We start from the raw sequence: 14,407 nt of genomic DNA, 5'->3' as shown, positions 1-14,407 counted from the left end.
AGGGAATAGGCGAGGGGTCTTACAAAGCTAGGTGAATTTTATTGATTTCTCCAAGAACTGAGTTAGTCTCCAACAACCTTTCTTAAATAGATATAATTAGAATTACAAAAAAAGTGAGAAATACAGGTCTTCCTCTTGAATATTTAGGCTGTACTGAACCATGGTTTGATACGAGCTGGCACTCTGCATTCAGTGCATCGTGGTAATGTATTACTTATTCACTTTGAGCATTTACAGCAGAATTTGATAAATGTGGCATTAAATATTACTAATACAGCAGAAGTATGTGCTGAGATTTTAGCTGATAGTTGCACAGGATGTTAAGGCCAGGATGGATGGGGCTTTGAGCAACCTGGTCTAGTGGAAGATGTCCCTGCCCATGGCAGGGGGCTAGAACCAGATTATCTTTCAGGTCCTTTCCAACCCAAACCATTCTATGATTCAAAGAATTGGTCTTTTTTTCCTTGAAATATTTTTATACTCTTGATTTATACATTGGCATTCTCTGACCCTCCGCAGAGCTGGGCAAGTCATCCATTGTTAAAAACAATTCAGCAAATGTGCTCCTTTTATTATCACTCAGGCACAAATCAGTTCTCTTCTCATATACATAAAGATCTACCAAGAAGTTTGTGAAGTTAAATATAATCTTCTGTGTTCTTTATTGATTGTACCCTTCAGATGCTTAATAGTCTGTCAATGTGATGTGTTCTTAATGATACAAAACTGATGGTGTTTTTTCATTCCCTGATTTGATGTAATATAGCCTTGCTTTTTTAAAGTACACTGAGGCTGCCTGAATAATTTGAATATTCCTTTTAATTCCTGTACAGATTGTCAAACAAAACCATACTAAAACTTCAAAGCATTTTAATTTTTTTTAATTAATTACATTTAAAATTAAATGATCCCATTGATTTAAGTAATACAAATTAAATCTGATCCAAAAGACATGAGATAAACTATGCTATCTCAAATCACAGCAATGTTAAAAATCCTTCTACTAAGTGATTTGCCATTTTGACAGTCCAGCCAGTAGGATAGACTAAAAATCACAATTATCTGTAAAAAAAAATCATATTATCGAAGGTGTTCCTTAAGATTTCATTCAAAACCCTTTGATTCTTCAGATTTCTGTTGATGATCATGAGTACAATTCATTGTCATTGGTAAGGGCTACTAATAAAGCATCACTGTTTCTCTCAACATGTGATGGATGCCATTTCCTTTGAAATTTACCACGCTGTCATAAAACTGAAAGTGATGTTCCTAAGTCCTAAAGATTCTTGTTCTTCCCATCACAATTCAGTCACCATGTGATATACCAATCTAATGACAGTTCTTTTCTGAAAGTATTGTTTTTTAGGAAGACTGTACTATAACGAGATTATACAGTCATTTTTCATTGTATTTTGATATGGAGAATAGCCTTCAGAATAATGAAGAATTTCAGTGCAAGCGCGAAAGGTGCATGATACTGCGAGTGTGTGTGGAAGCTATTCTGAGCATCGTGAGTGCAGCTCACAACAGTAGCATTCCATATTGTTATCAGGAGAGCCCTAGATAGTTTGTTGCACAATGATTGGATTGATTACAGCTGGAGGCGTTGATAGCATAAACAGTGTCTTTAACGAGGCAGAATGTGCTTTTCTGGTTTTAGGAGATAAACTAGCTTCTTCAAGAGTTAAACCACAATAAATGAGAACACAGGCCACAGTCTGCATTTTCAGACTCTTGCCAGGTGTCTCCATGCTAGGCTCTGGTTTTAGGCAAGGTCTACTAATTTTTCAGCACTTTTTTCATAATTAACTGGTACACTGTCTCACACAGACATACGTTTTAGTTGCTTCCTAAAAACAACTGCACATTTCATTGTGGAAAAGTCTGTCTTCACTGTCAGAGTACAGCATAAACAAAGAAAAAAAACCCGTAAATAAAAAACTCCTTTTAGAACCTTCAGAATCCTTAGATCTTACTCTTGCACCTCCTAGAGAAAATAGTTCACCTACTAAACCAGGTGGATAAAAATAATTATAAAAATGAAACTGAACAACTCCTTTACACGACAATTGACTCCAATAAATGAAGGATGAAATCAAAGACAAAATCATCCAGCAACTCAAAAATCATCCCATCTCTGCTTTCTTAGACTTTAACTTTCAGGAATACCTTCCAGAGATAGGACTTCAAACTCAAATTCATAAATTTCCTGAGTAATAAGGACTATTAATTTAACAGAAATACTGGTTTAATGACACATTATTACCTCGCTCCCTCGATGTTCTCTAAATGAATTGTCTCTTTTCCATGGGAAGTAATTGCCTTATTATCTTTCTTTCCTTCTTGCTAACATCCTCTCTGCTTTCCAGGTACCAACTATTTTCCTTAGAAATTGTCTGATACATATTTTTTATGAAAAACACATATCTTTAAACTCTTCTGGTTTGTGCCAGACCTGTAGAACCGCATATACATGCTAAAGCTTCTCTACGTTTCTCGTTGGACTAGTTCTTTAGGAGCAAGCACTGTCTTTCCTCTGTCATTGCACCACTTTTGTTTCAGCAATCCCCTTGGCAGAAATATTTTAGTTCTTTTCTGGATCTCAAATTTCACTGTATTATAAAAAAGCATTAGTGAACTTTGGGAAGCGGAGATGTAGATTAGTTCTTCTACATCTAATTTTTCCTTACCTTCTCTAAAATTGCTGCAGTTTCTTCAAGAGATTGCCTTTGCTGCCGTTGTGTTTCAGTGCTGTTGTAGAGAGTCAGGCAAGTGATAACGTTCTGTGTTCTCTGGCCACATCCTATGAGCATGGTCCTGTTCTAGTGTTAGGCTTATGTTGGCTGGTCCTCAGGCAGCACTCACCACACGTGCAAGTGGCAGAAATGGAAAATACATTCTACCATGCCACTGGATGTCATAGCATGCATTTAATTGTTATTCCTAAAACCTTCTGAAGCTTTGGTGTACACAAAGAGTTCTTGGCTGTATTCGGAGAATGCAAATATGGTGAGCAACGCCCGAGAGAGCTAATAATGAGATGACTAGGCAGGCACATTGCTGCGTGGATTAGTTATGCCAGTTCTCAACAGCAAAAGAGGAGAAAGACTGGTTGTGAAGTTTGCCATATGGGTGAAAATAATATGATTGTGTAAAAATTTTTTGAAGTATGTTTTTTACATATTGAAATGATAGAAAATTCAATATCTCTTCTAAATCTGCTGTACTACTTGCTAGATTTCTACACCAGCAGTTCTGTTTCCTGAGGCAGAAAATTAGCTTTTTCTATTTTGACTGCAGACACATAGGTGGTTGTCCCCTGATTCACCCCAGATGATATGTACATGCCAACAGGAGATGATGTGGAATCAATAACAAGCCCAGAAGTGGGAGAAAAACTAACAAAAAAAAAAGAAGCATTTGGCATATTTTAACAATTGCAACACTTGACTGAGCCCTGCCAGATTTCTCTGTCAGAAGCAAATCTTAGATGAGCTCATCAGAGCTTTTCAGAAAGTAGAAGTACATTACCTGTTTACTTAGCGTTGGACAATTGAGTTGTGACGATTAGAGTCTGGCAATGTAAAGAAGTCTCTCAAGCTTTGGAAAAATTCATCCCTTCTAGATGAAGCCATGGATGTTGAAGTTGCCTCTACAGCTCTGGCTGATCTCCCTGGCCTCTAGCTCAATGGTTTTGTGCCAACTGTTGGAAAAGCCATGGCCAGACTAAGTTGAATCAACCCCAAACCAAGTTAATTTTACTCTGTAGAGCTGCACTGTTCCCTTCACCATGAAGCAAACATTAGACAGTTTAAAGACCTCTTTTCCCTTCTGTCCCCCTTGCCTTGCTCTGAAATAGGTTGGTCAAAAAGGATGGATCTAGTTCTATCAAGATGAGAGGATTTACGGAGGCCCCTGGAATTCTGTGTTCAAGTGTTAACTTGAAATCATTTAGTCTAGTTAATGGTAGTATGAAAGTGTTACAGCTCTTTACTGTCGGAGAAGAGAGATGGTGGGAACTTAAGGAAGCATCAGCTATGCAGTGTACAGGGATTAGTTTCATAAATTAAAAGGATTACAAGACATGGTCACCTGCATGAGGAATGTCTTAACTTTGTGACTTAGATGTGTCCTTCCAGGACTGTGTTCCTCTGACCGATAGTATAGTATGAGTGACTTTCTCAGTGAGAAAATCTGCAGTTCAGTTCGCAATAAAAGCAGTAACAATAAAACCAGCTGTTCTGTTTTCCTTTTTTGAGCTGTAACAATCAAAGAGAGTGTATCATAAAGTGGTGTATGTGGAATGAACATTGAACTTCACATGGATGTATGATAACATGAAAATCATTTTTAAAAGCTGTCACAAAGTAGTGTTCAGGAGAGACATAAATTGTCTATTAAATTGAATAGGTGAAGAAGGTCCTTACTCCCTCCTCTGTGATAAAGACCCCGTCAAATATTTTTCTTTACAGGAATGAAATAGATATGTGACAGCTGGGATGAGAAGAGCTCCCTGTATAGTCTTGCCAGTGACAATCACGTTATGTGCAATCCTGTTTATTTATTTGTAACAAAATAATATTTTATAACAATAAAAAACTAATATAAATTGTTTATAATGTATTTACCTGACAAAGCTTTTTTTCAGTATCACCAATAATATCAGCAATAACATCCTGGTTCAATCCAATGCTTCCTTCTTAAAAACACTAGAGAATGGTTATGTATATATAGAGAGAGAGAGAACAATTATATAATATAGTATATTTTTCTTAGTTCTGATCACTAATTCCATCCCTTTATTGAAAAATTTAAAAGTTAAACTAGAAAGATTAAATTGTTTAATACAAACCAGCTGTGCCCCAGTTCATGACCACTGAGTTGGTATCATGCCGGTAGTGGCATCCATTCCACGTCTAAGCTCAGCTCTAAGTCACCACCCATCCACAGCGTGAACGATACACCATGTGCTATGTCACCCTGCTACTGGAGGATCCCAGCAGCGCCAAGCCAGTGGGAACCAAACACATTTCTTGTCATTGTCTTTGAGCCTTTTTCCTTAAAGAGAGTGAGGATTTCTAATCAAATTGACCCTCTCCTCAAACACAAGTTGCTCATCCCAAGTCTTTATTTCTCAGAAAAAGACTGTCGAGTCCCAGAGGCTCTTTAAGTACAGCTCTGTGGGTGATGGATCACCCCTCACGTGCACCTTTTGCCGAGAGCAATGCCAGCTGAAATCTGCAAAGCAAACCTGTCTTAAAGCACAGATTTTACTGTGAGTGGAAGAGGTGAAAATGCTAAGGAAGGAAAGAAGCCTCAATATTTAAGAACTGTATTAACTGTAAAGTTTGGTTTTTTAATACTAAAATACAGCTTGATTTTATTTCATCACACTCAACAACCTGCAATTTCCTATGAATTCTTTTTTGAATAATCAAAAGAATTAGAACAAATAGGAATACAAACTGTGCTTTTATGGATGATGTTTTCATTTGTGTTTTTCAGGGACTGGTTGAACATGTTCAGTCCTCCCATCATTCCTGGAAGCCAACAACTGGAAGAGTGCACTAAATCTTCAGCCAATCAGAGTATTGCAGGTAGGAATTTATGAAGACAATGAAAAGGACAGGGTAGATAGAAAGACATTTCTAAATGCTGTTTAGTGCTGATACTGGTGCTGCCTTTTCGTGGTTTTCTGTACTGCTCCATGTTGGTATATTTATTATTCTCAGCTCAAGATAGCAGGTTTCCATGTAGTATTACTTGCTTCTGATAGAAGAGTAACTTCTACAGTTGCAGTTTGTTCTGACTCAATATGGATTAATGAAAAATGCATCTTATTTGTTTAAAATAAGGAATTTATGCTAATGGGGATGGCAAACCTATGAAGGAAAGAGCACAAAGACTAAACATTCTTATTTAGAAGCACAATTACACTGATGTGTAATTGACGTCTCTTATGAAGAAAAAAAATCTCAGATTTAACCTTAAGTGAAATCTCAGCATGTTTTCATCAAATGCCCTTTTTTTCTTATCAATTGTCTTAGGAAACAGGGTAGATATCTACATTTTCTTCAAGCCTGGGAAATTCAGTGTAAGCTCTCGTAAATCTGACCTGTGTATTTTGGCTGCCCGAGGGATGAAGATATATCAGCTATTTACTGTCTAGAATAGATTATGCCCCTTAAATTGGGAATGTTTTAATACATATATATTTGTAATTGTTTATGGCAGCAAAATCGGATTTTGTGTCAGGAAGGGACCTTGCTTTGAAGAATCAAATAATATGTTTTGTTAAGGGTTCTAAGTAAGTCAGAGAGAATTGGACAGCAATCCTTGAATTAAAGGCATGTTGGATATAAATCTGTGGTAGGTCTCTCAGAATTTTTTTATGTTAGCATTATGACATCCAAGGCTTGGTGCAGTAAAGCTAGAATTTCCATGAATTTTAAAGATTGTATTACTAACTTTAAAAATCTTATAAAAATAAGTGTACTTGGGAATTTGTTAGATTTCTTCTATTATTCATACTAGAATTTCCAAACTGTTTTGTGAATTGTTCCTAAATTCATTTTCCTTTATGCTGAAATATTTTACATTTTTTGTGTCTGTGTTTACACATTTGCAGAACACAAGATCTCTGCATACCATGGCTTTTCATTTTATTTTTTTAATTTTATGCCTTTATTCAACCAATCACTTCACTTGAGGTCAGTTACTTGTATGGCAGAAAAACAGTTTTATTACTGACAATGAAGTACCAGATCTGATCAAGAAACTGAATCCTCAGATTCGTTCCAGAAAATTCTGCTGCCCTACTCTTTTGTTTGTTTGGTTTTGGGGTTTTTGTTTGTTTTTTTTTAATCACATTATAAAATGAGTTATTTCTCATGTTGGGAAGTAACTTAACTGTCATAAGAGCATTTTTCATGTCTCTATGCAGTTTTCCAGTATTCTAAGTATTACCAGATAGAAGAAGCATATTATCAGTAATGAAAATCTGCAGTGAGACAGAATGTATTCAAGATATTAATATAATCTAAAAATATCCTTACAGAAAAAGAGTTAGTATAGCATTAGTATATTTGTAAGGATTTTTTAATTGTTTTATTTAGAAAAAATCTTAAGTAAGGGCACAACTTTGGGGGAAAAGGTGATTTATTTCTAAGAAAGCATTTTACTCTATAGTTCCTTTCTTACCATTCGCACCATTCATAGTACATAGTTAAATAGGGAGATGTAAGGAGAAGTCGTCTTCTATGCAACAGGTTTCACAAGACAATCAAGAAGAAAATTTAGACTCATAAATATGATAAATTTTCATAGATTTTTCCACTGCTGGGCATTGATATTTCTGATTTATAGACAGTTTCATTTATCTTGACATAAGTCATACAAGAGAGTTTCCACAGTAAGGGACACAGGCAGAGTCATAAATTCTCTGGAACATAGTTCATTGTACCTTGTTACTTGTCCTAAGACAGTGTTCTAGGAACCACAGCACTTTCTTGGACTACAGCTGTTGGCAAAAGCCATACGGTAGCCCTGCAGTACACGATTACAGGATAGATCGGAGCACTGTAGTTCAATGTAGTTCGATCAGAGAAAATATTAGCAGTGTTCTTTTCGGCACCGCTTCTGCTGACAGCTGATCCAGCTCAGTTGACTTATAGCAGGGTCAGAATATGATCCATGTATCTTAAAGTGTGATTGGCTACAAGGCATTTTCTAATATTAAATCCTAGAATACAGTGAAAATACATTTCTGAGAAAAGGGAAACTATTTTACTTCTCCTGACTCTGGTGGCTATTGTAAACAGTGTTAACATCATCCAAATAAGCACACAGTTGTTTGTATATTTATTTCAAAGATCAGAAGAAGTTGCTACATGCCTCCTCCATTCTTCGTAATCCGGGTTTAGACGTCTTGAGCAAAAGCCTTTCTCCATAAAAGCAATAGCCTCCCTGATTTCAGTGGGGCAGCATTTTCTTTAATATGACAGGTATTGAGAGGTACTAACTATCTTCAGTCTTCTTTCAGCTCAGAACTAAAAAATACTCATCCCTCTATAATGTGCAACATAGACTTTGGTTCTCATTTAAAATCAAGTTATTTTCTAGCCTAAAATGCTGTTTCATTTTCTAGTGATTTGAGAACAAAAGCTTTGATTTTGCTTTCATCATGGTGTTCAAATAAAACTGCCAGGAATTTTTTTCAGGCAGTCCTGAGCAGTTTCAACCCCAAAAGTGTGGATGGTGGCAGCATAAACAGCTATGGAAATTTTCTTTGAAAGTGGCCTGTTTATCAGTTTGTTTGGCGGTGGACACTTCCTTCCTACAAATAGTCAGGTTGCCCACAACAGACCATTTTTAAGTAGAAAGATGCCTTCTAACACAACTGTTACACATCAGCTGGGTCTTGTAGAAGAATGTCCCTTAGTGTAATTAAGTTTGTACTTCTTTTTAAGAAGTAGAAGAACAGAAGTGAAGTTTTCATATGGTTTTTTGATTTGTTCAAAACTGAATACTCCATGCTGCCGTTGGAAGTGTGTTGCAACATCTAGAAATACCCTAAATTTAATTTGGGCAAATTGTGAGATGCTAAAAGAAGGAAACCTAACTTTAAAAACAACATACATCTAGAAAACTAACTTTTCTTCTTGTTCACGTGAAAATACATGCAGGGAATTACGGGTGTATATCCAGCTAGCCTAGATGCAATCTAATTCTTATTTGGCATGAATTCGAGGCATACGGGGAAAGAGGTATCCCCCAGATGAGTCTGAAAAATTTCTTATCTCTAAATCAAACCAGGGAGTATATTGAGGCCAGTTCCAAGGTAAAGAAGGAAGAAGATTTAAGATTAGAGAAGAGCCTCATTTTGAAGAGAAGCATAGGCAGGAAAAGCAAAATAGTAAGAGGAAGAATTCAGTGGAAATAACATGTTTTCAGGAGAAAATGTAAGGCTGTGTGAGGGAATGAGGCATGAGTACCATTTGCTTGTGTACTATGATCTGAAGTGGAGAAAAAAATGTCCTACACCTTCTTTCTGCACAGCATAATTTTTCCCAAGAGCTATCCAAACAAATATCTCAGTTAACCTCGTTTAGGTCACAAGCCTGACGAAGCAGCCCCAGCAGGGAGGGCAGCAATTTAGCTTTATCTTTCTACCTGTGGTTGCAGTCAAAGAAGGTTTCTTTCCGATGGTATTTGTTACTGCTGCTGAGGAAACAAAAGTGAAATCTCTTCTGAAACGATGAAGTGCACACTTCTGTATGCATTAAATGCTTTCTGGTCTCTAGATAATGTAACCTATATATCGTTGTGTGATCCTGGCTGTAAATAGGTTCTGAGCGCTGTAAAACTGCTGCCGTTAGCATAACAGGCCATTACTTATTATGAAGTGTTCGAGCATACAAAGCAGTCAGTTTGTTTAGCAGTCTGAGAACGAGGTGAACATTTGTGATGGAATTCAAGACACAGATTGTGTTCAAATATGAATTATTGCCTATCAAAAAGCTATAGATCATATAACTTAGATTTGCCTTACATAAAAGGCAGGTTTAGAAAAGGATCTACAATATATAGAGCAGCTGCAATAGAAGTCTGTATGGCTTTATCAGTGTATTTTAGGCTAAGGATTAATTTCTGTTACCTGAAAACATTCCTGCATTTCACATAACTTCAGGCAACCTAGATTTTAAATTTTTATGTCTGAAAGAATCTTAGTTCCTCTCTGATATTGAAAGCTCTTTTGTACAGATTTACCTATACTGGACATTTAGGTGACATTTTGGATACCAGACATTCAAATTCTTTCTTTTTTTTTTTTTTTTCCTTTTTTCAAATTCTTCCATTTTTTTGCTCACTGACTGCCTTTGTTCATGCTAAAACATCATTGTTTAAGAAGGTCGTTGAGAAAAATATCACTTAGGAATACTTAGATCTACTGTCATTAAGGTAGTTCTGGTGAACTGCTCAACCGGACTTGTAAGGTCCGGTTGTTAAGCAAGCTGACTGACATCATTGCACCTCAACTAAATACAAGTCTCCAGAAACACAATAAAAAGGTGACTTGCTGTTATCTTGAAGATAACGATTCAGAAGTCAAAAGACGATACACTTTGAAGAAAAATTCTGTCACATCTGACAGGAAAGTATTTGTATGTTATTGTCTGAGTAACAGTGATTTCTTCTTACTTTTCCTGCTTGACACAGGGGAAGGTGACCTCAGTGCTGAAGAAGATGAGGAAGTTTTGACTCTTTTGTATGACCCATGTCTGAACTGCTACTTTGATCCAGATTCTGGGAAGTACTATGAACTGGCATAGTCAGACCGTGAGAGGGCATCATTTTGTATTCAGAGTAGGTTTGTCTTCTAACTGTTTGAAAGTGTGACAGATCTATGTAAATTATCATGTGACTTAAAAAATTGAACTAACTAATAGTTTTGCAAACAAATTAATATATTTTGCAAATAGTGCTTTATTTTTATAGTTTTTCATTAAGTTGTAATGCAGTGGAAAATCACATCACATAAAAGTTCCTTGAGACTAAGACATTTCTTTGCTACTCTAATTTATTTCCAATATTCAAAGGTTCTATATGGAAACAAAAGAAGATGAATCAAGAAAGTTTGTGGTGTTTATCTGTAAATGGAGGCTTTAATCAAAAAAATATTTTTCATTACTTACTGTGTATTTTTAATTGGTTATCTTATTCTTTGTACTCTAAGACACACAGCATGTTGTTCAAAGGCCTCCCTTTCATAAGCTCACTCTCTCACATTAGCCATCAGAGAAAACAGTATTTTCCTCATCATCCAGAAATTCTCTACTGTTGCATGTTCTGGTAACGGGATGATGTCAAAGCTGTCGGGTGGTGCAGTGTGTACAGTACACACACCTTAAGGTGTGTGCATGAGCTGTTTGTAATAGACCACAGCCGGGCAAATACTGCAGGCTCTGAGAGTACCAGCTACTGTCTGCTTTACTGGTGTAATTTAACACAGGACAGAAGAGCAGGAAGAGTGCCTCAACACCCAAGAACTGGAGGCATGTGTCATGTAAGACAAGGTGTGTCTGTGATTCATATGGGAAGCTGTGCTCAGAGCACAGGTCTTACCTGTTGGTATTAGTTTTTCCGTTACATGACGCAATAAAAGAAGGTAATTTATTTAACCCATCTGCATTGGGATTCAGTGCAGTTTTCAGGAGGGTCCTCAAGTTCCAACTTAGAGTTTTAAATTGCCTGCGTTTTTTTTTCCTATGTTACATAAAATATCCCTACCTGTAAATAGGGTAAATAAATAATTTTAAAAATCAGCTGCCTGGTATTGAACAAAAGGTATTGGTCAGGGGTTGCCCATGAAACAGGAAGTCTGAGGAGTGGTGTTGTGCTGGAGTTGAGTTAGTGAAACAGTTTTGGAGTCCATGAGTTCAACACATCACTGTTTTCTGGAGTTGAAGGAATGTCAGAATCATGTGGCAAAAGGCATTTCTGGTGATTCTTGTTCTAAGTTTCTACTTGATTACATCCAGTGCTATTCCACTGTAATTATTTGCAAGCTGATTACTCAGTGAATTTTTACGAATAATGTATTAGAATGTCATAAAGTGAGCTAAGTAAGCTCTCCAGCAAGTGATTTACAATGATGTCTGTAAATTGTATGTAATTACAGGTCCCAGTTAATGAATAACCTCGAATCAATTGGAAATGCAGTTGTTAATAGTGACTTGGCGTAAAATCAGATTGTGTATTTGGCTTCTGTGGCAGGTACAAACTTATCATCACAAATGGGCTCGAGTAAGAGTAGCACTGAAATCCACAGGAAGACAGATACTGTGTTGAGATAATTTACTTGCCCTGCCTTAGCCTGTTTCTCCCAAAAAGATTTGTACCTCTTCTTCCTAATGCCATAATCAATTTAAAAGTTCAATGAAATCATAATTTTGATCTTAAAAAATCAGAAGCCAGCTTGTACATGCTTATGCATATCTAACCACCTTCTCTTTAGCATCATTTAGTGACCGTGCTGCCTGTATCTGTGTCAAGGGCTGTTTAAAATGTGGTGTTAGTTTTCCTTTCACAGCCGCGTGGCTCTCGGGAGTGGTTGGGTGTCCTAGGGCACCACTGTGAATCCACGTGAATCCACAGTGGGTCACTGACAGTACTGAGATAACCGGTCGCTTTGGAAAACAACAACAACTGGCTGCAAACTCATGTCTGGTGTTTAGGAGGCAAAAGTCTGCAAAGGTCTAACTGGCTGATTGCCAGCGCCTGTCTGGGTAGATCTGCTTGTCCCAGCTTCACATGCCACATACAAAGTGTACCACTGGACATCCACAGCTTGGATGAAAGGGAGTCCATGGAGACCCCACGCTCTTATCCCCACCTTTAATGGGATAAGGAAGCAGGCAGGTAGAAACACGAGGTTCAGGGCGAGTCCGTTCTTCCAGACGGTGTCAGAGGCAAGTCCAGATGCACTCTGTTTTCCTGACATTAGCGCAGCAGTGCTTTATTGGTAAGTCCTGCTTTTCAAAATCAGCAGTTTGGGATCCTTGCCCTTTGTGTTCTAGTTAGCGGCTTCATGTCTTCAACGCCCGTGGGGATTGATTGCTGAAATGCTGTGAGCAGCACCTGTGAGTTGAGTGGCAGGAAAGGCTTAGCTACAAGGACTGTAAGTTTTGCTCACAATGTTTTTCTTAATCATCATCTGTGAACCTAGAACTAAAGCACTGCTGACACGCAGCATGCTTTTTGTTTATCCAGTTTGTCAAAGCCAGCATTTATGGCAAGTGATGAAGAGCACAGAGATTTGCTCCTAGCAGTCGTGCAATGTTTTAGTCCATGAGAATCACAGAATTCCCAGCTGAGTGTGCTTTCCAACAGGCAAAAAGACCTGCGTCTGGGCATAAAGTTTCAGGTCAGTGAAACTGTCTGTAAGGATTTGTTTCCTCAGACCCAGCATCAGTTACAATTTTGGGGATCAGAAATTTTAAAATGCAGTTCATTTTAGTAAGGCTTCATTAATATTTCTTAGATGTGCATTGAAAGTAGAAGAGTTGAGGTTAGCTTGCTAAAGCTGCTGGAGTCAGCAGCTCCCAAGTCAATCAATTGGTCTCTCGGGCCTTTCTATGTTCCTTACACCTGTGAGGTGTGACAGATATCACACCTTTGTTTCCCGTTGCTAAAAACACAGGCAACCAGCTTTCAGCTAGTTCAGGAGGAAAGGAAATCCTTAAAACCTTACTTATCCACAGCCCAGAGCAGTGTGTCCGTGTGTCGCTAGAATGATTCTCCCCATTTGTTTCCTTCTTTTTGCCTTAGGTCCATCTACCGAGGTTTTCAACAAAGCTGAACCAAATAACCGAATCGCAGCCTTTAGGTCTCTGTGGGCTGCAGCAGCACTGAGTTGCAGCTTGCAGACCTCTTGGTACATGTGAGCACCAGCATGGACTCCTCCAGGCAGCTGCTAGGACTTTGTAATCCTTGATCTTGCAGTACCATCACTTGTTCCCAAGTGCTGTCTGCACATGTAAGCCTCATTATGCAGAACAAACACACTCTGTCCTAAGGAGCTTACAGTAGGATATCAATATTGATTTCTTCCCCTCTGCTGCCACGGTTACTCGATGAGAAAGCAGGAAAAGTCATACCTGATTATTCACATATCCATCAGCCATAAAGCATTTTGTTTAGGGGCGCGTCCTCTAAACTCGAGGTCAGATGGCAAGCTTGCACAGGCTGAAAAGCCCTTGATAATAATTTCACATAATGCATTTCATATTCAAGTTATTTTTGCATGGTATTTCTTTATTTTAGAAAAGGACTTTTTTTTTTTTAAAGCCGTGGGCTACATGTACAATAAAAAGACAATCCAGTCTGTCTTTTCGATGTGGTATTGCTGATAACCACCACTTTTCTCATGGTTACTATAGTAACTTGGCATCCTTATCTGTCACCTTTTTTGGCACCTTGGAAAAAACTATTTAAATTCAGTTCCCCGATGAACTGAAAACTTGGCTTCATGATACCCATGGGACTATGTAAGTGTAACAACAATACTTGTCATGTTTTCTTATTCAGTGTTTAACTTGCTTGTTAGCAATGTACAGGCAGCTCTAGCTGTGATGTTTGGGGATCTTGCTGCAGGCATTACAACCAGGACAAATGCGAATGCCCTGGATGAAACCCCAGAAACAACCGTGAGCTCCCAAGGGGTCACATGCAGCAGCCCACAATGAGAAGACCTGAGCAGGATTTTGCTCTTATCATGCCACCCTAAAAGCAGTTCTGTTTCAAAGCTTGACAGCTTTCAAGAGGAAAAACAGTCTGTGGATGTTAAACTACATGGTAAGAATTATTAAGAAGGTTCCTGTGTGATACATCAGTGGTGAATCCAACA

At 37.8% G+C, this 14,407-nt stretch overlaps 1 protein-coding gene across 1 annotated transcript in view; it reads left to right on the top strand.

The window, feature by feature from the left end:
• The window catches only part of LOC104493823 (chromosome unknown open reading frame, human C3orf67), a 71,453-nt gene extending 61,122 nt beyond the window's left edge, over window positions 1-10,331 (top strand). The window contains exons 15-16 of the mRNA XM_010136569.1: window positions 5,506-5,597; window positions 10,219-10,331. Coding sequence (XP_010134871.1) covers window positions 5,506-5,597; window positions 10,219-10,331 — 205 coding nt within the window. The remainder of the gene's footprint in view (window positions 1-5,505; window positions 5,598-10,218) is intronic.
• The last annotated feature ends 4,076 nt before the right edge of the window (window positions 10,332-14,407 follow it).

This window comes from Buceros rhinoceros, unplaced genomic scaffold (genome assembly GCF_000710305.1).
Source record: "Buceros rhinoceros silvestris isolate BGI_N320 unplaced genomic scaffold, ASM71030v1 scaffold990, whole genome shotgun sequence".
In the NCBI taxonomy this organism is placed as follows: Eukaryota; Metazoa; Chordata; class Aves; order Bucerotiformes; family Bucerotidae; genus Buceros; species Buceros rhinoceros.
This window is presented reverse-complemented; position numbering and strand designations above follow the sequence as displayed.